Consider the following 27,670-nt stretch of genomic DNA (forward strand, 5'->3'; position numbering starts at 1 on the left):
TATACTTGTCAGCTTAGGGTCGAGGGAAGGGAATTGAGGTGTGAGAAATATGGTTGTTGTTCATTTTCAGTTGGTTTATGGATCTGTGTCCAGGTTGCGTTGCATCAAAACTGTAAATCACCCCAGATGTATAAAAAGGCGACAGTGTTACTGACCTGTCCAAAGAGAGTGTTGAGGTAGGACAGATAGACGGCTGCTACAGAGCCCTGGCTGTGGCTCCTGCCGCTCTTGGAGCTGTTGCCATTTTCTCCTGACTTGGGCTGGCGGAGCGCGGGGCGCCCAGGGGTCCCATGTCCAGAGAAGGTGTTTGATGACGTGCTGTTAGGAGACGGAGAGAAAGAGAATAGGACAAAAGGGTCTGACTTCCTCTTTGTCAACATTATCATCTTTGCCATTGTGTCATCACCGTTATCTTTGCGGGTGGGTCTCACTTACCTTGATCTGGGTGAGGGCGCTCCTCCCTTTTTTGTCCCTTTCTGAGACATGCTGAGGGGGAGAGGGAGAGGGAGAGAGATAGAGAGATATTCTTTAACCAGGGGCGACGCCTTTGCCAGGGTTGCAATCTGAGCCCTGCACTCTTCAATATTTATGTCAGCCCCTGGTGTTAGTCTCCACAATCCAGAGGTTAAATGCCTGCTCTTCGCAGATGACCTGTGCCTGTTGTCACCCACAGCACATGACCTACAGCAGAGCCTGGACCTGCTAGAGCAGTACTGCCAGACCTGGGCCTGGGGGCAGTAAACCCTCCCCCCCCCCCCCCCCCCAATTTAAAAAAAAATATTTTCCAGAGAAGATCCAGGCCTCAGGGAAGTACAAAATATATAGAGTACTGCACACACTACAATACCTTAGGTTTAAAAATAAGCTATACCTATAAATACCTATAAAAAGAAAATTGGGCTAAAACGAATTTAATGTGTCATTGAACAAATTGCACTCTATGGCAGCGAGGTGTGGGGTCCACCTGCAAAACAGGATTCCACCCAATGGGACAAACACCTCATTGAAACCCAGCATGCAGAGTTCTGTACGATTCTCCAGAGGTTCTGTAAGATGAGTTCTGTAAGATGTCCAGAGGAAAACTACAAACAATGCATGCATGGCAGAATTAGGCCAATATCCACTAATAATAAAAACTCTAAAAATACCATTTAAGTTTTAGGAAACAACTAAAATACAGTTACCAAGACCTGCAATGCCAAGAGCTGAGCAAGGAAAAGAGTCCCCTCATTCAGCTGGTCCTGGGGCTGAGTTCACAAACCTGTTCTACTAACACACTGAAGCCTCAGGACCAGAACATCCAATCAATCAGAATAAAACAAATTACAACGAATTCACTTGTTGGGAAACATAAGCACAAGCACAAAGCAAAATGCAGTTCTATCGTCCTAAATCGACAGTACACCGTGGCAAACTATTTGACCATGGTTACTGATCAAAACCTTAGAAAAACCTTGACAAAGTACAGGCTCAGTGAGCACAGCCTTGCCATTGAGTAGGGTAGACACAGGAAAACATGGCTCCATGTAGAGGAAAGGCTGTGCAACCACTGCACTACAGCAGAACACGAGACAAAGCTGCATTGCCTGACAAAATGTACAAAAATAAATAAAACAATTAGAGTGTCATTTCCCCAAATTTGAAACACTTATTCAAGGTTTCAAAGACCTCTCTGATGAGAATAGGCTACCTGTCCTGTTGGGGGAGGACGCAGAGAGCTGTGGGTTGGCAGCGCTATACATTGCTGCCTGCCATAAGACAAGGGACAGTGTCTGACAGACCAACTGACCTGCACATGTCCTCTATGCCATTGTTATTGTTATTTTTCAATGTATGGTTATTTTGACCCTTGATTATTGTTGTTACTGTTGTCCTGTTGACAATCCTGATTATTATTATTTGAATTATGTTATTATTGTAAATCTTCAAAGTAAGCTTTGGGAATATGTACATTGCTACGTCAAGTGATTAAAGCAAATTGGAGAGAGAGAGAGAGAAGAGAGAGAGAGAGAGAGATGCGTAAGAGAAAGAGAGAGAGAGAGATGCAGAAGAGAGAGAGAGAGAGAGATGCGAAAGAGAGAGAGAGAGAGATGCAGAAGAGAGAGAGAGAGAGAGAGAGAGAGAGAGAGAGAGAGATGCGTAAGAGAAAGAGAGAGAGAGAGAGATGCAGAAGAGAAAGAGAAAGCGTGAGGGAGGTGGAGAGCGAGAGGTTTACAGAGAGACTTATGGCTGCACGTTTGAGTGACAGATCAATGCCTTGTCATCGCACTGTGTTGTCAGAACTAGGGCCCAGGATGAAAGACTGCCTCTCAAGACAGTTGACACGGACACGTCAAACAGAACACCTTCACATCCCCGACCATCTCAGATGCTCATAAAGTTGTGCCTAATGCCCCCCCGTTTGAACATACGTTGTACGAATGTTGAAGACATGTGATGTGCAGGGACACACGCCAACAAGGCAGTGTTAGTCTGCCTTCTCCTCCCCAGGGACCACAGATCACAATGAGATGAGACAAGCAGAACAGGTAGGCCCTATAAATTACAATTAACCACCTAAATGTGCCTCTCCGCGCAAACCAGAACCCCCTTTTCAGTCCGGCAATATTACAGGAGAGAGATTGTCTCCGTCGAAAGCGGCAATGCGAGCAGCACGCAGGTGATGTGTACTGATTGCAACTCTCTGAGCATGCTGTCTCCTCAGAGAGGAAGAGACGAAGCGAGAGGATTTACTCCGCCCAAAATCGGTCCGCGTGAGATAAGCCATTTTTGTATGGACGTCTATGAGCAAGTACGTGAGGCTTATTTGATCGAATAGAAGTTTCGAAATATTTAGTCTGATACAAATGTACTGATATAAGTGGATGCATTCCTGCAACTTTGAGAAAAACTACTTCGTTGCCCCTGTTGTGATACAGCCGTATCTGCCCTCTCATTGGATAGAATGGTCCCACCTGATCTCGCCTGCCTTCAATCATTGAGGACATGTATTTCCATTGTTAGAGCAGTCACTCGGCTATCTTTATTATAGACCATCTTTGGTCTTCCTACCGTCTCCTCGAGCTCTCTGTGTGTTTCCCCCATCTAGCCTATCTTAACAGTTGTTCCTCTCTCATAGCTGGTTCAGGGAATGACTGAAAACAACTGGAAATAGGAATGCGTGAGCAGTTGGCTGCTACTTGGTATTTAGTGCCATATTGTCTGTATAATTGTTGTTCAAAATCACAGTAGGTTGGGGACACCTTAATTGGGGAGGATGGGCTCATGGTAATGGCTGGAGCGGAATCAGTGGAATGGTATCAAATACATCAAACACATAGTTTGATACCACTCCATTCGCTCCGTTCTAGCCATTAGTATGAGCCGTTCTCCCCTCACCAGCCTCCACTGTACAAAATGGATTCCAAGATAATGAGGGGCTTGCGCACAATACAATTTCCATGGTGGCACATTCATAGTTAACAATAGGCCTAACTGTTGTTTGCCTCAATAACTGTTTTCCTCTTGAATGAGCAAAGTACCCATCAGGGTAAACAAACAAACACACGTGTGCACGTTCGTACACACGCACGCACACACACACACATACAGATACACACACACTTCTACATGAGCCATTAGAGACAGCATGAGCCGCTCCCTAAGTGCCCAATCGCTGTCAATCACCAAGTCGACACAAGCAATTTCAGATCCTAATCACGCTAATTGAAATAATGAAACGGAGGATCAAGGGGGGGGGGGGGGGGCGGAGTTAAAGCACAGGTAATGCGGATGATGTCACAGACCGGCTGTGATCCAGAACTGGTTCGCTGAGGGTCTATTTTGTCCTTTTTTTTCAAAGAAAAAAATTCCTCCTGTTCCCTTGCTGTTCATGTGCATTCAAAAGAAGATCAATGTCTAGATGGCTCAGCTACTCTCTTCTCGTCCAATGTCTTAAAACAACCCACGGTACAATAGGCCTGGCTGCCTCCTCGTCTTCCTATCGATCTCCACCACCGATTTTGTGTCACGACTCAGAAATCAGACTCCCCTTCGTTACCGTTTAGGGAAGGGGGGAGCTTGGGGTCCAGAAGAGGAGAGGGAGATGGGTGGATTTTCTTGTCCGCCGGCTGCCCTGTCATCCTCCTATCAATGGTTACATCTTGTCATTTCCACCCGTACACCGCCGTCTCGCATCCCACACAATCAATCTCCTGTGCGGTTGTCATTTCAGTGCCTTCTGTCCTGGCGTCTGCTGGCATCCTGTCTGTCCGTCAGTTCCTGTTTGTTACCACCAGTAATTGTTATTTTCCATTCAGACTGTACACTTCGCACTGCCCAAACTCTCTGGAGAAATCCCAAAGAGGGCTACAACACATTAAGTCCTATTGACGAATGGATAAATGTATCTATTGATTAGCCGATCGATTGAAGTAAACAAATACAAGCACGATTTGGCCAATGGTCAACAGCCCTTGACCTCCTCCCCATCCTCTATCCTCCTTACCTTCAATATGCAGCTAGAAGTAGAAAGGAAGAAAAATAGAAAGAGAGTTTCCCCCCTTTATCTGACAATTCCAGTCGTTACCGTTTGGCGCGGACGTGTTGACTGATATAAATTAGCAGTATAACCCCTCCTGCCCCTCTACCTTCCCCCTCCCCTGCCTCACCGGATTATACAATAAGACGGGTGATTATCTTGCTAAATATGTCTGGATTAGACTTTGAGATGCGTGACCGAGTCACTGTCTTGAGGACAGAGGCGTGTAATTACATTGTAGGGTGGTCGTGTGGTGCGTAAACAATGAAAACTTTCAGTGTATCTTTCGGGGAACTCTTTCTTTGAGCCACCGGTTCACAAGCGGACATTTGTTCAGGTAGACCTTTGATGGACTGAAGCACTGAGCTTGTCCTTTTGTTGACCCTCAGGTTACAACCATTGCAGTTACCTGGTTATTGTGGATGACCGTATCGCTCCTCCAAACTCATCTCCCTTGCAACGTTCTACAGAGTTCTACATCTGCATTGCTTGCTCTTTTGGGTTTTAGGCTGGGTTTCTGTACTTTGGAACACCTGCTGATGTTAAAAGGGCTTTATAAATACATTTCATTGATTGATTCACCGAAGTGTCATTGTTCCAACGTTGTATTCCTTGCTACTCTGTCCGAAACTTAGTTGTCCTTGCTTCGTCACTGCTACAACTTTGTTTCCCTCATATTGTATGAGGGTACAATATGTCTCAAAAGAGCTTCCCAAATGGTGGTCTGTGGACCAGTGTTGGTCCTTGAGGTGCTACCTCGGCATCAGTCAGAAGGCTTTAAATGCATTTCTGGAAAATTGTAACACAGTAAGCTAGATGCATGGGAATCTAGGCTACCGCGCAACCAACTAAACTGTGCTACGGTGCAGAAAGGTATACATGATGTCAGTGCAAGTTTCCGTTTATGTAAGTCCTCGCTCAAATGACCTTCATCAATGTAGTGGAGTGCGAGATAGCTAAGTATGCAGAACGTCAGACCTCTCTTCTTCTGGAAAATTGCGTTGGCCTACTGGTGGGCTGCCAAACATGTTCGTTTGTCTTACCGTGCAGTCAGCAAGGGTGAAACGTTTTGGAACCACCTCTCTATCCTACCTTTTCTACAGCACTGTCGTCCTATACCGCCCTCTCTTGCCAAGCAGTGGCGCAGTAAGGGAGCTCTTTGCAGGTGAACTGTTTCCCAACGCTATTCGAAGCTCGCCACGCTCAAATATGCTTAGTCCGGCCAAACAAAGCCCTTATTTAGCATTCTGCCTTTTGAAAAGCGAGTAAACACCCTCCTTTTCACCTGAAAAAGAAATGGGGTAGCAACAATGTTGTCGCATTACACGCATCAGTCAGCTCCCGGTGGACTGTGTACCTTGGCACTGAAATGTTTACTAAAGTGGAAATCCGCTATTGCAGCTCACTGCCTCACTCTTGCCTCAAGGCTGTGGTGCAAAGTACAGGCCGGGCCCAGTTCTTGTTGCTTTTTCAAGCGGTTACTGTGCCTCGTATAGTGTTTGAGTGCTTTTCAAGTGGAAATATGGATTATCTGGTGAGAGAAATGCCTTCGCAAGTAAGAATACAGGGCTCAAACTGATGTTGTGTGTAAGGGTGTTTGTAGTTACAGATTTGTGTTTGCGTCGATGAGGTGCTTTGCCTTCGGTAAGTGTGCCGGGTGGGTTGAGCATAATGAAGCGTCCCATTATTGGTGACTGATAATGCCATATCGAGAGCTAATTACCTGCGACGTTGCCTCATTAACCACAACAGGACGGCACCGCCCGTCGGGCGTTGGCCACAACACCCAGCCACATCACACTCTCTTCATCTCCCCTCTCCTCCTTCCCCTTCCCTCCTCTCTTCTTCCTGCTCTCATCCCTCCATCTTTTCCGATGGCCTTGCCTTCATTTGCTTTCCTCTACCACTCCATCCTGTCTTTCTCGCGGATCGTACTTAATTAAAAACCTTTGAACGTCATCTTTTGTTGCTTTGTCTCTACATTCCCTTCTTGATTCCTCCTTCTCCTTAATCTCTATCTCTCTCTCTTCTCCCATTTGTGGCTCAATATGAATCCGTCTGTCTGTCTGTCTCTTCCTTTCTGAAACACTGTAGCTCTCTCTCTCCTACCGTCTCCCTCTTTCTCCATGTCCCCCTCTACGTCTTTCCGCGGTCACCTTCACACTCCATTCTGGAGCAGTTGGCTTCTCTCCCTTCATCCCGTTCTCCCTCCATCCCTCCATACTGCACATGTCCACTGCCCTGCCTCTGGGCCATGCTTCCCCCCTGCGCTCTACTCGTTTATTTATGGGAATATGCTGATGGGGCTAACATAGGTTTAGAACAAAATACGCCAGATTACAAGGAAAAAGGGGGAGGGAGAGAACAAAAGAGTGAGCGCTTGGAAGGCAAAATATGGGGTGGGAAGGAAGAGCGAAAGAGAGTGTACTATTAATCATTGACCTGTCATTTATCCTAAAAAGCAAGCAACCATTCATCATGGACAGTGAAGAAACAAGAAAAAAAGAGTTGAAAAAGAGAGAGAGGAAAAGTATAAAAGTGTGTCACGAGGTTGGCAGTATGTAATTGGGTCAGTTGCAAATAAAAGTGGCTGAGTTAGTGCTGAGTTTGACTTGGAGGTCGGCACCACATCATCCCCAGCATGAGACTAATTGAATGCCCGGAGAGATGAGGATAGAGGGATTTGAGGCGAACCCCAAACATCCCTTCCTCCCACGGATGCCACACTCAGCTCTTCAAACCGATCCCTTACTACGTAGACCCACTGCATCACTCAAAATGTAACGCTAATCTTCTCCCTCCATAATACAACGTAGCACGGCAATGATAAGGCCACCGGATACCACAGGGTTCTTGATCAAGGCTAAAGCTCCAGCAAACGAGAACAGTCGCAAAAGTGAGAGGGGAAGAAAATGTATCATATTTTTTGCTTAAATCCTCGGGGGAATGCGTCTGTCAATCTGTCATGAGGCATGTTATTTCACCGTTGTTCTACACCGCTGGCTGCGCTGTCACAAATGTAGCAGAAACAGAAAACTTGCTTGATGAAAGAAAAAAAGAGAGAGAGAGAGAAAAGTGCCGTGTCTGGTCGTTCCTCTGCCAGTCAGAGTTAAGGACAATTCACTGGTCGGGTTAATAGAATCTGTCTCTGTCAGAGGAGGTGCGTGTAGAGGGGGTGTAGGGAGTGAGAGAGCGAGGGAGAGAGAGAGGGAAAAGATAAGTGCCCAAGGGACTCAGTGAGGGGACACTGAGACATCGACTGAACACCACCACTCGCAAGGCGGCCAATGATCCTTCCCTTTAGGCTGAGCAGCAAAGTAGAACACAACACAGCAACAGAGAATACCTCAGACACTGAGGTCCTGTCACGTTTACTCCCGGTCCCTCTCTCATCATCACGCACACCTGCCACTATCGTTACGCGCACCTGCGCCTCATGACACTCACCTGGACTTCATTACCTTCCTGATTACCACCTCTATATCTGTCACTCCTCTTGGTTCTTTCCTCAGGCGTTATTGACTCTGTTTCTGTTTCATGTCTGTATGCTTTTCGATTTTCTTGTTTTGTACTCTGTTCTATTTATTATTAAATTTGCACTCCCTGTACTTGCTTTCTGTGTAACGGCTGTCAATGTCGTTCTCCTCCTCAGACGAGGAGGAGCATGGATCGGACCAAGATGCGGAGTAGGAGGTATTCATGATTTTAATGGCAAACCAACAAACACTACAAATAAACAAAACAACAAACGTGACTAACCTGCAACAGTCCTGTGTGGCCCAAACGCTAACACAGGAAACAAACACCCACAAAACACCAGTGAAACCCTGGCTGCCTTAGTATGACTCTCAATCAGAGACAAACGATACACACCTGTCTCTAATTGAGAATCATACCAGGCCGAACACAAAACCCAACATAGAAATACAAAACATAGACTGCCCACCCAACACTCACGCCCTGACCAATAAAGACATACAAAACAAGAGAAAACAGGTCAGGAACGTGACATTCTGACTCTCAGCATACACTTTACAGAATAACTCCTCACCAATGGGAAGCAACAATGATTTTCTTTTTTTTACTGGTGACGTCAGGTCCAAGTCCCGCTGCCGAAGCAACCGGGGTTGCCTCAGCTGGCTCGTCAGGCTTCCATGCCTCAGCTGGCTCGTCAGGCTTCCATGCCTCAGCTGGCTCGTCAGGCTTCCATGCCTCAGTTGACTCGTCAGGCTTCCATGCCTCAGCTGACTCGTCAGGCTTCCATGCCTCAGCTGACTCGTCAGGCTCCCATGCCTCAGCTGGCTCGGCAGGCTCCCATGCCTTAGCCGGCTAATCAGGTTCCCGCACCTCAGCCGGCTCTACAGGTTCCCGCCGGTTTTATACTTTCAGTAGAAAACGGGGTGTTCCATGACGTCGTGTAATGTCTGTGCTCACGGCGGGCGTGGCCACTGACTGATCATAAGTTACTATGGAAAACAATTCTCATTTAGAAGACCAACATCACATTACATCTTTACAAAAGTATTCCTGTACTCAATCATTTATTTGATACAACATTCAGATGCAAACCTCATCATTGAGAAGTGTATACAAACAAAGAAACAGTCATGTGTGTCTCCTGTCCTTCATGAGGTCACCAAATGAAACAAACTCGATATGACTGTTCCTTAAGTGTTCACGGACCATTTCAACTGGTTGGAATACAGAAATATTGTTACATTATTCAACCTTGTGAGGTTACCGTACTGCAAAGTCTTTCTCTGTGTTAACAATGTGATTCTCAACTTTCATTTTGCCAGAGAGGGGAAAGGAGTTTCGGTATTTACGACCGTCATAAACCTATGGTGGGAGAGAGAGAGAGAGGAGAGGCTATGATCCTCACCCAAAAGGGGCACGTCATGACAGCCGGCTCTACAAGTTCCCGCGCCTTACCCGGCTCTACAGGTTCCCACGCCTCAGCAGAAGTGACCGGCCCTCTCCTGGTCCTCGGGACCGTCCCTCTGGCCAGTGTCGTCCGGCAGCTGGAGCCATACATCAGGGAGGGGGTACTGTCACGTTTACTCCCGCTCCCTCTCTCCGACGCTCGATGTCGCCAGTTGTCTCATCATTACGTACACCTGCCACCCCCATTACGCGCATCTGCGCCTCATGACACTCACCTGGACTCCATCAACTTCTTGATTACCACCTCTATATCTGTCACTCCAATTGGTTCTGTCCTCAGGCGTTATTGACTCTGTTTCTGTTTCATGTCTGTACCCTTTTCGTGTTTCTTGTTTTGTACTCTGTTCTATTTATTATTACATTTGCACTCCCTGTACTTGCTTCCCGACTCCCAGCGTACACGTTACAGGTCCAACATATTAGTAGACCTGCCTTGAGATTCTCAGTGGTTGTAAACACAAACAATAGAGCAATATTTCACACCTCTGGGTTTATAATCAGGTATCAAAGCAGTAGGCCTAACCTATATCGTGTACATTCCCATATTTCAAAAGTATTGATTCATTGTTACACACTTCAGCTGTAGTATACTGCACCCTCCAAATCCAAAAGACAAAGGGAAGAGAGATGATAAACTGAACTGAACAGAGACTGTTCAACCAGAGACGGCTCTCAACTAAGCTCAATTAACCTCAATCAGCCAGCATAGTTACATTGAAACAATGCAGAGAAAAACAATGGGCTACAGCAAAACTCTGAATTCAACTAAGCACCACTTCGATGCTGTTGGCAAACCCCTGGGAGATGAAACCAATGTACTGTGTTCACAGTACACTTAAAAATTCCACCAAACACTGTATGACATCACCGGTCTGGCCTTGTACTTCTAACAGGAGTAGGAAAACGTGTGTATTCGGACCGAGATAAGACAAAGTACATTTTCGAAGGGCGAGTCAAATCAGATCAAATTGTATTAGTCACATGCGCCGAATACAACAGGTTACAATGAAATGCTTACTTACAAGCCACTAAACAACAATGCAGTTGAAAAAATATGAATAAGAATAAGAAATAAAATGAACAAGTAATTCAAGAGCAGAAGTATAATAACAATAGCGAGACTTTATACGGGGGTACCGGTACAGAGTCAATGTGCGGGGGCACCGGTTAATCGAGGTAATATGTAGGTAGGGTTATTCAAGTGACTATACACACATAATAACAGAGAGTAGCAGCGGCGTAAAAGAGGGGGGTGGGCAATGCAAATAGTCTGGGAAGCCATTTGATTAGATGTTCAGGAGTGTTATGGCTTGGGGGTAGAAGCTGTTTAGAAGCCTCTTGGTCCTAGACTTGGCGCTCCGGTACCGCTTGCCATGCGGTAGCAGAGAGAACAGTCTATGACTAAGGTGGCTGGAGTCTTTGACAATTTTTAGGGCCTTCCTCTGACACCGCCTGGTATAGAGGTCCTGGATGGCACTACCATCTGTAGTGTCTTGCGGTCGGAGGCCGAGCAGTTGCCATACCAGGCAGTGATGCAACCAGTCAGGATGCTCTCGATGTTGCAGCTGTAGAACCTTTTGAGGATCTCAGGACCCATGCCAAATCTTTTCAGTCTCTTGAGGGGGAATAGTTTTTGTCGTGCCCTCTTCGTGACTGTCTTGGTGTGCTTGGACCATGTTAGTTTGTTGGTGATGTGGACACCAAGGAACTTGAAGCTCTCAACCTGCTCCACTGCAGCCCTGTCAATGAGAATGGGGGCGTGCTCGGTCCTCCTTTTCCTGTAGTCCACAATTATCCCCTTTGTCTTGATCACATTGAGGGGGAGGTTGTTATCCTGGCACCACACGGCCAGGTCTCTGACCTCCTCCCTATAGGCTGTCTCGTCGTTGTCGGTGATCAGGCCTACCACTGTTGTGTCATCGGCAAACCTAATGATAGTGTTGGAGTCGTGCCTGGCCGTGCAGTCATGAAGGACATGAGGTGCGACTCGCTCTGTCCCAATTGTGAGATTCATGCGATTTCCCTCCCTCTGAGTCAAACAGGGAAATATTTGATTTCGACACTATGTAAAATGTAAATAGAGGCGGACTTTATCTCGCCGCTATGGTAATGTGGTGCTGAGAGGCTGTATTGTATTTCCTAATAGAGGGGCAGCTGCCTCTTTGTACTGAGGTAATGGGAGAAGATAATCTCAACATGCAGTGGGACTGAGAATTCTCTCTCTCTCTCTCTCTCTCTCTCTCTCTCTCTCTCTCTCTCTCTCTCTCTCTCTCTCTCTTTCTCTCTCTCTCTCTTAATTCAATTCAATTCAAAAGGGGCATGGGAAACGTGTTTACATTTCCAAAGCAGCCGCTTGGTCTCTCTCTCTCTCTCTTGGGTTCTTTCTCTCACCGTCTTTTTTTCCCTTTCACTCTCCCCTCCTTCTCTCCTCTTCTTTCTGTCTGTCTTTTTGTCTGTATGTCTTTCTCTCTTTTGTCTAACTTTTGCAATTTTTCCCCTCTCTCTCTCTCTCGTTCTCCCTCTCTCGTTGTTTTTCTCTGCTCGTTGGATTGTAATAGGCCCGTACACCACTCTCTCCTGTTTCAGATTACTTCCTCCCTGAAAATCCAGTTGATTACCTGCACTAATCACCTCATGAACCGCACCAGACCACTGTCTAAAATATCAATCTGATACCTCATGTTTACCCCGCGGGAGCGATCAATACCCAGCGCCAGCCATTCTCCAGACTTCATTCCTCAAGCCCAATTGATTACATTTCATCCACTGCGCTGAGCATGGGGAGAGAGACAAATCTATGTGCTCCGTATAGGTCATTGTTAAATGGAGGCTGGCGTCAATCCAGACTGGATCCAACTCTCCTCTTCTTTTTTTTATTCTTACCCATAGTCGCCCATGGCACCGTTCGACTGCGGATCTTTGGAGCCAAAATGGCGGTTGTGCCATTGTTGAATTAGGGCGCTTCCTCTAGTGACCTCCTGAAATTGCCGTAAGCTTTGTTAGAATGTTTCTATTGAACGGCTAGCGATTGAGCCTAGCTGCCACTAGTGGGAGGGCTACAGCCCTGGAGGAGGTCATTACACAGACTCCAGCATTAAGGCTTGCATCGTATTATAATGAATATCCCAGCGGTGCCCTTATTCACTTCACTGCCACTCATAGTTTAAGAAAAATCGACTGCTTTAAGAAATATTATGTAATCTCTGGCACCATTCCAATGCTTTTCAATCCACAAGGGGAGTACAGAAGTGAACACATCAGGGAGAAATAGCTTATCGAGAATCGGATCGCAAGACTGATATCTAGGTGTCAAAAAGTGTGTATCTGGGGCAGGAGTACCGAGCGTCTCTCGAGCAGCTTTTTCTCAAGGTTAATGGTTTGGGTAACTGGTGGGGGTTGCCAACCCTCCCGGTTTGGTGTCTCCCGGAATCCCCATTCATCTCGCTTTCTCTAAATTAGGCCTATACTTGCATTCTAGTTGTTGGTCAGTGGGGTTGCATTTTACCTGCGACACTGCCAACCTCTCATGGAATCCCAAGCTTTTCCGGGTGATTTTCATAATGCCCCGAATGAAATTCAGAACTGAAATGTAAACAGTGTGTTCCGTACATCTAGTCCTGTCTGTGTCCACCCCATCCTCAAATAAGGTCAAAAGGACCAACTCCAAGGATCATAAAACAGCACCCATCACTCTACCTCAACACACTCTCTCTACCTCAACACCCTCCCTCCCTCCCTCCCTCCCTCCCTCCCTCCCTCCCTCCCTCCCATGACATAAAACATTAATAACAGCGAGCTCCATGACTCTGCCGCCGTTCAGCCATGACCCGAGACGTGTCAAGAGCGCATACAGCTCAGAGCGTACATCTCGCGGCTGGCGGTCATGTGAAAAGGGTCGAGACTCGAAGCAGACACGGAGCGGTGTGCGGCCGTAGAAAAAGATAACATTCTCTGGTGACGCCCAGCACTCTGACAGCAGGAGCCCGAGGCGGCGAGGTAGTCGTCTACCCAACAGGCTGTGTGAACGCAGTCTGTCACATATAAACTCCAGGGACGGGTGGCTCTAGTTCTGAAATTATATAGCACTTCGAGATAACATGAGCCTGTCGTCTTGTCTCGCTACTGGAGCACAATCAGGGCTCGGGCTGAGGGAATGGGTTTCACACAACTTGTGATTGGATAGAAATGTCATGGTCATGGCTTGACGTTAGAGTCCTATTTCTAACTGCTAAAAAACAATGTCAGAAGAACGGGGACTATGCTATGGTATTAGCCTCATAGAATTCAACCCCATTGGTAACCTGGTATCAAACAGTATGCTATTTATGCTATTTAACGGTGCCTCTTTCAATGAGCCCCAAAACAAGCAAAAATAGCAAGGCGTAATAGCAAGGCGTAATAGCTAGGCGCAATAACCATGTAATGAACATGTTATGAAGTGCTTTTAAAAGTGGATACCGAGTAAACAGGTCACTGGAAAAAAATCTGTAGAAAGCATAACCGATTACCTCACACCGTAGGTAATACAATTTGATTTGATTTGATTTGAAATGATACCAAGTCCAGAGGCACGTTAACGCACAAGGAGAATCGATCTTCTCTTTCAATTTGACCATGCGTTCCGTTGATTGGCTAGCCAAGTTTTCCTCATCAGACGAAACATGAAAAGGGAGACGTTTATCTATCGCGAGAGATCACGTGTATCCTGGTTTTATATAATCAAGGCAACACTTTATTAATGTCCATACCCCTGTCTCCCTTTAACCAGCCTGTCATGTGACAGTATCGAAGAGCATTTCCTATAATCTATCATATGGAATGTGTTTTTGCCTTTGTACTGCCCTAACTCTTTCTTTGTTATTTATTTCTTTACCCACGTACTGTATATGACTCAAATCATTTGAAGTGTATTCTCTTTATGACTTCTTTATGCCTCTCAATTTCTCATTCTCTTTCAATTTCCCTGTTGCTCATTCTCGTCTCTCTCTCTCTCTCTCTCTTTGCCTCTCTCTCTCTCTCTCCCTCTCTCCCTCTCTCATTAACTTTTGAAGTATCCCTGATACCGATGAACCCAAATCCATTGACTGTATGGAGCATTAAGAGATTAGCGGAACACAGATCGTGGTGGATAGAACAAGGATGCCATCATTGGCGCCCATTCAAAGAAGCTGATCTAAGAAAGTGGCTGTTCGTCAAATCCGTCACGATTTATGTGGTCCACAACATGGTTACAAAAATCGTATTTGGATATATTTGGCTGTTTTCGCTGTTTAGAAGTTGAAACTCCCGTTTCGAATAACCTTGGAGGATAGCTGGCCATATACTGTAGAAATCGATGGTGGTCGTCAGTCAATTTTTAACTGTAATGCAGTTTCTTGGTGATGACGACATCAACATGTATTGTGGTTGACATCAATACTAGCATTATACTCAGATTTTACCTCAACATAGTGTGAAATACACATGTAGACAACAACCTAAATGTAGACTGATTGAGATGGCCTGCAATGAGGCGATTCTGGCTCTATCCACCACATGGGAACCGTGTTTCCGTGGCGTTTCCATTGTTTTGGATGAAGTCTTACCTTATTTATTGGTTGAAATTTGTCTATTAGAAGGTGACAGCAAAGGGCAATGGAATTTCTCTCTCTCTCTCTAAGGGATATTATTAACTTTTGAAGCATCCCTGACACTGATTAATCCCAATTCATTGCCTGTATGGATGGCTGCGATGGGTTGAAATGTGTCAGGTAGCCTCGAGGTTAGAGCGTTGGGTCAGTCACCAAATGGTAGCTGGTTCAAATACTGGAGCCGACAAGGTGAGAAATCTGTCGCTGTGCCCTTGAGCAAGGCACTTCACCTTAATTGCCCCAGGAGCGCTGTACAATGGTGACCCTGGCCGTGACCCCACTCCCTGTGGGTGTCTCAGGGGGAGTTGGGGATATGGTGACCCTGGCTGTGAACTCACTCCCTGCGGGTGTCTCAGGGGGAGTTGGGGATATGGTGACCCTGGCTGTGACCCCACTCCCTGCCGGTGTCTCAGGGGGAGTTGGGGATATGGTGACCCTGGCCGTGACCCCTCTCCCTGCGGGTGTCTCAGGGGGAGTTGGGATATGGTGACCCTGGCTGTGACCCCTCTCCCTGCGGGTGTCTCAGGGGGAGTTGGGGATATGGTGACCCTGGCTGTGACCCCTCTCCCTGCGGGTGTCTCAGGGGGAGTTGGGATATGGTGACCCTGGCCGTGACCCCACTCCCTGCGGGTGTCTCAGGGGGAGTTGGGGATATGGTGACCCTGGCTGTGACCCCGCTCCCTGCGGGTGTCTCAGGGGGAGTTGGGGATATGGTGACCCTGGCTGTGACCCCACTCCCTGCCTGTGTCTCAGGGGGAGTTGGGGATATGGTGACCCTGGCTGTGACCCCACTCCCTGCCGGTGTCTCAGGGGGAGTTGGGGATATGGTGACCCTGGCTGTGACCCCGCTCCCTGCGGGTGTCTTAGGGGGAGTTGGGAATATGGTGACCCTGGCTGTGACCCCACTCCCTGCCTGTGTCTCAGGGGGAGTTGGGGATATGGTGACCCTGGCTGTGACCCCACTCCCTGCCGGTGTCTCAGGGGGAGTTGGGGATATGGTGACCCTGGCCGTGACCCCACTCCCTGCGGGTGTCTCAGGGGGAGTTGGGGATATGGTGACCCTGGCCGTGACCCCACTCCCTGCCGGTGTCTCAGGGGGAGTTGGGGATATGGTGACCCTGGCTATGACCCCACTCCCTGCCGGTGTCTCAGGGGGAGTTGGGGATATGGTGACCCTGGCTGTGACCCCACTCCCTGCCGGTGTCTCAGGGGGAGTTGGGGATATGGTGACCCTGGCCGTGACCCCACTCCCTGCGAGTGTCTCAGGGGGAGTTGGGGATATGGCGACCCTGGCCGTGACCCCACTCCCTGCGGGTGTCTCAGGGGGAGTTGGGATATGCAACAAAACACATTTCCATTACACGCTTGTGTGTTACAGCACAAATATAAACACCCCCCAATAATAATAATTATTATTATATTGAAATGTGCCAGCAAAGGGCAATGAAATGTCAATCCCCCCCCCCCCCCTTCTGTTTAGTTAAATACCCTCGCTGCGGAGCCACTGAGTGACAGTACAATGTACATGGTTGTACACGTTGTGCGCGCACAACCGACTGTGAGAGAATTTAACTAGAAACGTCACAACCAAGTGAAAGGGAGGGACAGGGGAGGAGAGAGAGAGAGCAGGAGAGAGAGAGAGAGAGGGGAAGGATATATTGAGTCAAAGCAGCTCTGCTTGCTCCTCAGTGTTGTGAGAGAAGAGACAGAGGACGTGTGAGAAGACAAGATGGAGCGCTGGAACAGATGAAGACTGTCACTGGGTACGTGTCTCTGTGTCTCCGCCTGTCTGTATGTCTCTGACTGTCTGTGGGAATGAATGACTGTGTCTGTGTGTGCATATGTGAGTGAACGAGTGTGTCTGTGTGTGCATATGTGAGTGAACGAGTGTGTCTGTGTGTGCATGTATGAGTGAATGAGTGTGCCTGTGTGTGCATGTGTGAGTGAATGAGTGTGCGCGTGAATGCTGAAGAAGCTGTAAGTCAGACAGTTTGAGTTTAGGCGATGCCTGTGTGTAAGTCTGACTTGGTGAGAGCGCGTGTGTGTCTGACGGTCTGTGTGCGTTTGTGAAAGAGTAAGTGCGTGTGTCTCTTCAAGAAGCTGTAAGTCACACAGTTTCTTCTCTCTCTGTGTAGTTCTGACTGAGTAAGAGTGTGTGTGCATAATTCATGTTAGAGTGGGTGCATGCGAGAGTGTACAGGTATGCTGTGCGTACAGCCAGTGCGTATGAGTTTGGGTTTCCTGAAGGAAAGACAGAGAAGTGTTGCTGTGGTAAAATGTGGGCTTTTAATTTAACCATGTCTTACATTGATGAACGATTCTGGACTGCATTCGGGTGCTAGCTTAATTTGAGGCAAAACAAATGGTTTATTATCTGTCTGTGTGTCTGCTCATTTATATGTTTCTGTGTGTGTCTCTGTGTGTTTGTCTTGAGCACAGGAGGTTGGTGGCACCTTTATTGGGGAGGACGGGCTCGTGGTAATGGCTGGAGCGGAATTAGTGGTCGTATTAAGTAAATGCCATTCCATTTACTCTGTTCCAGACATTATTATGAACTGTCCTCCCATCAGCAGCCATCCACTGGTCTTGAGTGTGTGTGTGTCTTGAGTGTGTCTTGAGTGTGTGTGTGTGTGTCAGTGGAGGCTGCTAAAGGGAGAACGAAGCGAATGGAATGGCATCAAACACATGGAAACCATATGTTGGATGTATTTGATAACATTCCACTGATTCCGCTCCATTACCACGGGCCCGATCTCTCCAATTAAGGTGCCACCAACCTCCTGTGATGTGTGTGTGTGGTGTGTGTGTGTGTGTGTGTGTGTGTGTGTGTGTGTGTGTGTGTGTGTGTGTGTGTGTGTGTGTGTGTGTGTGTGTGTGTGTGTGTGTGTGTGTGTGTGTGTGTGTGTGTGTGTGTGTGTGTGTGTGTGTGTGTGGCTCCGTTTAGACAGGTAGCCCAATTCTGATCTTTTTTCCACTAATTGGTCTTTTAACCAATCAGATCTTTTTAAGAGTTGATCTGATTGGTAAAAAAAAAACAATTAGTGAAGAAAAGAAAATCTGAATTGGGCTGCCTGTCTAAACGTAGCATGTGTGTCACACTGTGTGTGTACCTGTAGGCTAAGTACACAACAACATTTATAGCAATGTTTTGTATGGAATAGAACGTGATCTCATTTCAATAGCCAGTAGTGTAGTCTTTCAGCAATTACAATTTACACTAGGACAGAGGTATTAAAGGATAATGAAAGGAGAGGTACTATAATTAAATATCCTCAATAAACAATGGGATGATTTCCATTTCAATTACAGTTTACCATTGATCGTTATGTAGAAGACGATTGTTCATTTCGTAGGTGACAGCCATTGTCTAGACTGGAGAATAAGACTTCAAGCACTGTTATGTAAATATTGAGGACAAGGTGGAGCGCTCGAGAGAGAGAGAGAGAGAGAGAGAGAGAGAGACGTGGAAAGAGTGCAAGAGAGAAAGAGAGGGTAGAGAGAGATGTAGAGAGAGAGGGAGAAAGAGAGAGAGATGCAGGGATTATCTTGTATAGTAGAGGTATAAATAACAGTAAATGGAGAGAGATCAATTGAGTAGGACGATACACTGTCAAACATGAAGATATATATCGGAGATCTGATATAGTAGCAAGTAGTGACTTGAAAGTCTATTGCGATATTGGGAGTAGCTTACGTCAGCTCAGGTACTTGAAGAAGAGCGTTATGTACTGTAGGAGAGGGAGGGAGAGGGAGGGACTAAAGGAGGCAAAAGAAGCAGGAAGTGAGATATACTCGATAAAGTGAGTGATACTATCGCTTTGTCTCCCACACTTCCTTCCTTTCCTCCCCTCTCATTCACATCTCCCTCTCTATTTCTCTCTCTTCATCTCATCTCCATCCCCACCCCCCACTACACACACACGTACGCGCACACACAAACACACATCTACCTACCTAACTACCCACACACTCACGCCTACCCACAGTCCCATCCGGCGGTCCACATGAGCGTATCGAAACCTCCTCCGCCCCACTCCCACTTTGCCCCCCCACCCGACTCTTCCACCTCCCATCTCTCCATCCCTCCTTCCTCCTCCACCCCATCCTCCCCCGCACCTTCTCGTGCCACCTCCTCTGCTCCCAGATCTCTCCCTCCGCCCTCTCCGGTCAAGATCTCCATGCAGGAGCACTTTGCTATCAACGTGTGTCCCGGGCCCATCATGCCTATCCCGCAGATCTCTGACTTCTTCCCGCGCTTCCACGACTTTCCCATGACGCCGCCCCCGCCCCGGGAGAAGAAGATCCTGAAGGAACCGGATTTCGGATTAAACAATGGAGGGGAGACGGACGGAGAGAATAAGGAGAAGGAGAGGAAACCCATCGAGGTGGACCGGGGGGAGAGGCAAGAAGGGGCGGATTCGGACGACGATGATGATGAAAGTGAGTGGGGGGGGGGGGTGGTTTGGTCAGGGTTCAGGAGTTAGGGAAAGGAAGGCCTTTGGGTCAAGTTTGGTGTGTGTGTGTGTGAATCTATTTCGAAACATTCTAGCGCCAACGCAAACATTCTCAATAAAGATGCCATATCCTCAATTCATCTCAATGTTTACAATAATTAAGAACATTGCTTGGTAACACATCATTAGCCAGGGTTTTAAAGAAAGATAAGTGGGCCAAATGTTCCTTCTCACATCTCCAACAACATCCAATTAATATCACAGAAATCCGTGTTTTGATCCAAGTACATTTCAACGAATTGAGCAATACACAAGCACAAATGAACAGTGTTTTATGGGTATATGAGGACGCAGAAGAGAAAGGATTGGAAATGGAGAACTCTCATTTGAGAATATTTGACAATTTGTACAAAATATTCCACACAACGCATTCGCAACACATTCACAACACATTCACAACACATTCACAACACATCCACAACCATTGCACACTACCTTCTGGATGTATTCTAGCCACAACTGTTGTGGAAAAGTTTTTTTTCTGTGCATACACTCATCAAATATATACAGTGGCTTCAGAAAGTATTCATACCACCTGATTTATTCCACATTTTGTTGTGTAACAGTAAAATGGATTCAAAATCATTTAACTAAAAAAAGAATCTCACCCATCTACACACATCACCACGTAATGACAAAGTGAAAACTAATTTTTTTGCAAATTTATTGAAAATTAAATACAGAAATATCTACCTTACATAAGTATTCACAGCCCTGAGTTAATACATTGTAGAAGCATCTTTGGCAGCTATTACAGCTGTGCCTTCCTGGGTAAGTCTCTAAGAGCTTTGCACACCTGGATTGTACAATATTCTTTAGATTCTTCAAGCTCTGTCAAGTTGGTTGTTGAAAATTCCTAGACAGCCATTTTCAAGTCTTGCCATAGATTTTCAAGACGATTTAAGTCAAAACTGTCACTAGGCCACTCAGAAACATTCAATGTCGTTTTGGTAAGCAACTCCATTGTATATTTAGCCTTGTGTTTTAGGTTATTGTCCTGATGAAAGGTCAATTCATCTCCCAGTGTCTGGTGGAAAGCTGAATGATCAAGGTTTTCCTCTAGGATTTTGCCATTACGTTTCTTTTTTATTCTGAAAAACCCCCTATTCCTTAACAATTACAACAATACCCATAACATGATTCAGCTACCACTATGCTTGAAAATACAGAGAGTGGTACGCTATCTTTGTAGTGACTGGGTGCATTGATTCATCATTCAAAGTGTAATTAATATCTTATTATGTGACTTGTTAAGCACATTTTTACTCCTGAACTTATTTAGGCTTGCCATAATTAAGGGGTTGAATACTTCTTGCCTCAAGACATTTCAGCGTTTCATTTTTAATTAGTTTGTAAAAATGTCCAAAAACATAATTCCACTTTGATATTGTAGGGTATTGTGTGTAGGCCAGTGACACAAATCCCAGTGTAATACATTTAAAATGAAGGCTGTAACACAAGAAAATGTCTAAAAACTCAAGGGTTGTGAATACTTTCTGAAGGTACTGTCTGTTGTACTACACTCATTTTGACAATTGTGTACATCCGTTGGTCAAATTGTGTAAAGATGTAGTCAGTGTGGCTTGTGTTGTATTTGTTTGTCTTTCTGAATGACATTATGGGTTTAACTGTGGGTGTTGGAATGAGGCTAGTTAATGTACTTCCAGTTGTGAAGTCATATATTCATGCATTTGTCTCTGAGTGTGTGTGTGTTGTCTTTGAGTGTGTTTCTATGTGCCTGTACGAGTATGTGCATCACAGTCCATGTGTGCACAGCTGTCAAATTGTGTATGTCCTTGCATGTCTACGCACATAAACTCCGATGGGGTCCTTGCGGTGATTTATGTAAATAAATGTGTATCCTAGTTAATCACCGAAAACAAACACGTGCCTCAATATTCTCGCGGTCCAATCCCGACTCTCGAAGTCGCCGTTTGTTTATGTCAAAACCAGTTTCTGGGTACATTTCTCAGTGTCGGCTGGCACTGCGTGTGTTTAAGGGAAGTAATTGTGAGTTTGAGCGTCTTCGCCATCATCATTGTCTCGCGTTCGATGTCGCTAGACTCGCTCCAAGCTTCGCCGACAGAGGGGAACACACAACACACACACACACAGTGCGTGATTTATTTAGCTGTGTCAGAGTAATGGGATTCAGCCCTCAAGCTTATTTTCTCTCCACTCATGGCGAGTAATAAAAACAAGGCATGTTTTTTAAGAGAGTGTCAGGAAAATAAGCTTCAGCGTATCCCGCTTCCAGAATTGTGCAGGAGGCTGGAGTTACTGGTGTTTGTGTTTGGGGGGGTGGGGGGGTGGAAGGTATGCGTGTGTGTCTCGTGTTTATTCTTATGTGCATTCATCGGTGTGGCCATCTGGGCATGAATATGTGTTTATGTGCATTCAATTCATTTATACACACTTTTATTCAGGCTGTATTCACAGCCAGGTCCATACCAACGGCCAATAATGGACCGTCTGAATGAATTGTTCTGTTTGACAGCTTATTTGGGCACCCTGGAGTTCACCCTGCTCTTTGATCACGAGAACAACTGTCTACACTGTACAATCCACAAGGCCAAGGTAAGAAACTCAACACTATACACCCTATACAGACTATTCTAAACAAGACTCCACTTACACCCCAGGCATAAGCTAAGCCGTGTCCCCTCCACACAAAGCGTCCAGAATCAAAGTGCAGTCAGCTTAAGCGCTATCCAATCCACTGCAAGCCTTAGGTTAGCGTTGCGGCGTCGAAAGCCACTCCACATATCTTTTCCACGGAGACAGGCTTAGCTCTAACCCAGAACATCGAGCCAAGTCATGAAGACAATGGCGCTTGCCTAGAAAACCCGGGAACTCTACTCAGTGAGAGAGAACCGAGGTTTATCTCTTGACAATGAGGCAGAGTTAAGTATTGATGCGATCCGGGCTAGAGAGATCGATTTGGCATTCAGTCCACACCAGGCAAACATATTATATACACCCCTTATGGGTATTATGGTAGATGTGAAGCTGAGATGCACCCATTCAATAATATACACAGACTAAACATGTGTTCCAAATGTTACCCCATTCCCTATTGACCAGTGCTATATGGGTCCTCTTCAAAGTAGTGCACTCCATAGCGAATATGGTGCTATTTGGGATCCAGCCGTAATCCTGTGCCTTCCTACTAGGACATTTCGGGGAGTTGCTATCATTTGTCCTTTTTTGGGAGGCGACTGTGTTCATACCCAGATAAGCACCCCAACCCAATGAAAATCATTGGTAGTGCTGGCACACCTTACATATAAACAGACTAGCTTGAGAAATGATGAACTTAGAATGAAAACGATTTGAGTAGAATGGCATGCGACACAATAGACAAAACAAGAGTAGAGTTGAACAGCAAAGGACATAATGTTCTTTGTCATGCCCTGACCTTGTGTGGCTTACAGCCTGTATTGTATGACTGTATGTCGTGTGTATGATAGCTAAACCTTGACCAAGTATGTTCTGTGCCTGTGTGTGTGTGTGTTCTGTGTGTGTGTGTGTGTGTGTGTGTGTGTGTGTGTGTGTGTGTGTTCTGTGTGTGTGTGTGTGTGTGTGTGTGTGTGTGTGTGTGTGTGTGTGTGTGTGTGTGTGTGTGTGTGTGTGTGTGTGTGTGTGTGTGTGTGTGTGTGTGTGTGTGTGTGTGTGTGTCTATGTGTGTGTGTCTCTCACTGTGTATGTGCGTCTGTGACCATGCCTGTGTGTGTCTCCACAGGGACTAAAGGCCATGGACTCCAACGGACTGGCCGATCCATACGTCAAGCTCCACCTCCTGCCTGGAGCAAGCAAGGTCACTACAACCTTCCTATCCCTCATCAGCTTCCATATTAGTGGGACCCAGTGGGTTAGTCGCGTGCCTGTTTCTTTCCACTGAAACAGCCTCACAGTGAAGTGCTAAATGGTCTCACCTAAACCACCATAACGTATCGAACAGACGGGAGAGTGCTTCCTGACGCTGGCGATAGCACGGCACTTAAGAGTCATAGAAATTATTGCCATACTTTCACGGACATAGTACATTTAAAAATAAATCCATTTCGAAATTAATCCAGTTGCATATATTCTGGATAACGTGTTGAGTTTTGAGTACGTCTCTGCTGTTTAGTGGACAGACAATACCACCTGTGATTTTGGCCTAAGTACTGGGCTTAATCAGGGTTTTCCATAAGCGCCGGCTGTCGGCTCAACAGTCGATTACAGACTCATTGTCAACTGACTACTTTTTCCAACTAACTAGGCTTCTTTTCATTTAAACGTTTCAATTCGCTAGTCAGAAACGTCTCTATAGACTTCTGCTAGAATGCATCGTCTAGTGCTCTATTGATAGGACATGCGCCTGTCAGTCACAAAGTGAGTGATTACAGGGAAACACCGCTGGTTGGCTGCAGGCAAAGTTTGGGAGAAGACAAAACCAAGACGCAGGTATAATCGCTAAATTCCAAAGCCAGATTTAACAGCAATTAAAGTAATGAGTGAAAAATGTAATGTGGCATGTGTCCCAGTAGCGTCCTTAGCTTAGCCAGCAGCCATTTTCCGGCAAATAGGAAAAGGTAATGGGAAGTACAGGTAGACAGGTGGGATCCTGTTCCTGTTGTATCCAATGGAAGAGGAGGTGTTTAATCCCTGGGTCCTTAGCTTAGTGATGAACTTGGAGGGCATTATGGTGTTGAACGCAGAGCTGTAGTCAATGAACAGCATTCTCACGTAGGTGTTCCTTTTGTCCACGTGGGAAAGGGCAGTGTGGATAGAGATTGCATTATCTGTGGACCTGTTGGGACGTTATCCGAATTGGAGTGGGTCCAGGGTGCCTGGGATGATGGTGTTGATGTGAGCCATGAGCAGCCTTTCAAAGCATTTCATGGCTATATGAGTGCTATGTACATTGGCGTTCTTGGGCACAGGGACTATGGTGGTCAGCTTGAAACATGTAGGTATTACAGATCGGTGAAGACACTTGCCAGCTAGTCAGCGCATGCTCTGAGTATGCATCCTGGTAATCCGTCTGCGGCCTTGTGAAGGTTAACCTGTTTAAAGGTCTTACTCAAATTGACTACGGAGAGCGTGATCACACAGTAATCCGGAACAGCTGGTGCTCTCATGCATGGTTCAGTGTTGCCTGCCTCGAAGCGAGCATAGAAGGCATTTAGCTCGTCTAGTAGGCTTGCGTTACTGTGCAGCTCACGGCCGGGTTTCCCTTTGTAATCCGTGATAGTTTGCAAGTCATGCCACATCGACGAGCATCAGAGCCGGTGTAGTAGGATTCGATCTTAGTCATGTAATGACATTTTGCCTGTTAGTGTTCTGCTTCTTGAATGCGGCTGCTCTAGCCTTTAGTTAAGTGCAGATGTTGCCTGTAATCCATGGCTTCTGGATGGGATATGTACATACTGTGGCAACCTGGGAGCCAGCAGCAAGCTACAAAGGAAGGAGCAGGACCTTGGTCATCTCCAGAGGGCTAAAGAGTCAGCACCATGGACAGATCTAAAAGCACCAGCTGGGGCTGGTGATTCAACACCAATACTACCCAGTCCAGGTGCTGCAACCAATTGGCATCTGGAATTGGTCCCACTTGTCCGTCATTACCCCAAATGGGTATAAACAGAGGTGCAGTCACTCGGGCGCTTGGGCAGACAGGCAGAGGGTACGCCTAGACCTTAGAAGAACCCGAAGAAGAGGACTCATTCCCTGGAAGCACGCCACCCGGCGCAAGTTGAGAGCAAGAATTGAAACCCCAGACTCATTGCTCTCTCTCTCTTTTGTTGTTCATTACCACAGGCGGTCTGAGGAGACAGACACAGAGCGACCCACCTGTTACCTGAGGCCTTTTAGTTGTTTTTCTACCCTCCCCGTTCCCCCCCAACCTTTATTAAAGAACAGCTTTTGTTTGAGCACCGCAAAACGGTCTCCCGCTGTCTTATTTTATCTTGAGTTTCACCTCTGACTCCCCTGAGCTGCCACGGTCACTGTGGGGACAACCTCATCGATGCACTTATTAATGAAGCCGGTGACTGATGTGGTAAATTCCAGCATATAAATCCAGGCACATATTCCAGTCTGTGCTAGCAAAACAGTCCTGTAGCTTAGCACCGCTTCATCGGACCACTTCCGTATTGAGTATGTCACTGGTACTTCTCGTTTGACTTTTTTGCTTGTAAGCAGGAATTAGGAGGATAGAGTCATAGTCAGATTGTCCAAATGGAGGGCGAGCTTTGTATGCGTTTCTGTGTGTGGAGTAAAGGTGATCTAGACTTGTGTCTCTAGTTGCACAGGTGACGTGCTGGTAGAAATTAGGTAAAACGGGTTTCAGTTTACCCGCATTAAAATCCGCCTCTCGATTAGTATTTTCTTGTTTGCTTACAGCCCTATACAACTAGTTCAGTGCAGTCCTAGTGCCTGTATTGGTTTGTGGTGGTAAATAGACAGCTAGTCTCTTGGTAAATAGTATGGTCTACAGCAGGGATCATCAACTAGATTCAGTCGTGGGAAGATTTTTTTCTTGGGGGCCGGAAAATAATTACAAATATTTTGTAGGACTGCAAATTGACCGCAAGATGCCCAAACAGATATAATGTTTGACAAAATCATGATCATTTCAAACCTTGCTTACATTTGTATACAATCACGTGTCTCTCTATTATGCGTGGGATTACTTGGAAACAGATGTCTTAAATTAAAATCACTTGGAGCTGATTTCCTGGTGTTTTCACAGTCTTTTATGTCCAACAATAAAAAATAATAATAATTTAAAAAAGAACAAGTATTTGGGTCTACAGCTTATCATGAGGTATTTTAACTCAGGTGAGCAGAACCTCGAGACTTCCTTAATATTACAGATTGCGCAGTTATTTTGTTGTTAACAAAGAGTCACAGCTCCCCCCCCCCAACCTTACCTGACGCTGCCTTGCGGTCTTGACGATGCATATAAAAACCAGCTAGATGTATATCATCCATGTCCTTGTTCAGCCACAACTCCGAGAAACATAGGATATTACAGTTCTTCCGGTCCCGTTGATAGGATAGTCTCGATCAGAGCTTGTCCAGTTTATTCTCCAGTGATTGTATGTTCACCAGTAGAACTCGGGGTAGGGGTAGATTATTTATTCGCCAACGTAGTTTCGTCAGGGTGCCCACACTTTGGCCTTAACGCCGCCTTTTCCTCTTCTGAGTCTCTGGGATCAGGGCTTAGTCCGGGGTGAGCAGTATGTCCTGAGCAGCTTATTCGAAGTATAAATATTCATCCAAATATCAAAGGATAGTGATCGTTGTTTTCGGTCATAGGAAAGTATGGCGGAAACATTGTCGGTAAACGGGAACCGGATCGCATCGGTGAGATAGCCGTTCATTTGGCTACCTAATTTGCATACAGGTAGTCTATTACTGCTTTCTGGCGATTATCTGCAGATATATTATGTTGAATCCTCACTGCAGGAACAATAGGTAGTGGAGAGAGACTCATTCTGTTCCAAAATATGACAAAAGAAAAGAGATTATAGAAGGTTATTAAAGCTAATGTCATGATACTTATTGCTATGTATTTATGTTCAGTAAATTCATAATGTTGTTTCTTATCTCATTACCACACTTAGCTCTACGTATGAGCAAGTGCCTATTCGGTCAGCACTTTCAAAATGGACTGTAAGAGAAATTTAGCAAGATGTTGAGGCCTAAACTATACTATTCTTTGTCACGAGAGAGAGAGAGAGAGAGAGAGAGAGAGAGAGAGAGAGAGAGAGAGAGAGAGAGAGAGAGAGAGAGAGAGAGAGAGAGAGAGAGAGAGAGAGAGAGAGAGAGAGAGAGAGAGAGAGAGAGAGAGAGAGAGAGAGAGAGAGAGAGAGAGAGAGAGAGAGAGAGAGAGAGAGAGAGAGAGAGAGAGAGAGAGAGAGAGAGAGAGAGCAGTTAGCATACCATTTGAAGTATTTTATTATGTGGTCTTAAAAGGAAGGAAAATACTATCAAGAGGCTCCACTTTTATAGACAATACACTGACGCAAAGACAGCGCATTGAGCAAACAACCCTCGCAATATGTACTGGAATT

At 46.1% G+C, this 27,670-nt stretch overlaps 2 protein-coding genes across 2 annotated transcripts in view; one reads left to right on the forward strand and one right to left on the reverse strand.

Annotated features, from left to right (window-relative positions):
• The window catches only part of LOC139578951 (calcium-binding protein 2-like), a 26,970-nt gene extending 21,113 nt beyond the window's left edge, over window positions 1-5,857 (reverse strand). The window contains exons 1-3 of the mRNA XM_071407107.1: window positions 5,612-5,857; window positions 436-486; window positions 156-318 (exon numbers count right to left, since the gene is read on the reverse strand). Coding sequence (XP_071263208.1) covers window positions 156-318; window positions 436-485 — 213 coding nt within the window. The 5' untranslated portion in view covers window position 486; window positions 5,612-5,857. The remainder of the gene's footprint in view (window positions 1-155; window positions 319-435; window positions 487-5,611) is intronic.
• A 10,884-nt stretch (window positions 5,858-16,741) lies between these two features.
• LOC139578959 (double C2-like domain-containing protein beta) overlaps window positions 16,742-27,670 on the forward strand; it is a 52,040-nt gene continuing 41,111 nt past the window's right edge. The window contains exons 1-4 of the mRNA XM_071407116.1: window positions 16,742-16,856; window positions 19,080-19,533; window positions 22,105-22,184; window positions 23,350-23,424. Of these exons, the coding sequence (XP_071263217.1) occupies window positions 19,098-19,533; window positions 22,105-22,184; window positions 23,350-23,424 (591 nt within the window). The 5' untranslated portion in view covers window positions 16,742-16,856; window positions 19,080-19,097. The remainder of the gene's footprint in view (window positions 16,857-19,079; window positions 19,534-22,104; window positions 22,185-23,349; window positions 23,425-27,670) is intronic.

The sequence above is a fragment of the Salvelinus alpinus genome, chromosome 6 (genome assembly GCF_045679555.1).
Source record: "Salvelinus alpinus chromosome 6, SLU_Salpinus.1, whole genome shotgun sequence".
Lineage (NCBI taxonomy): Eukaryota > Metazoa > Chordata > Actinopteri > Salmoniformes > Salmonidae > Salvelinus > Salvelinus alpinus.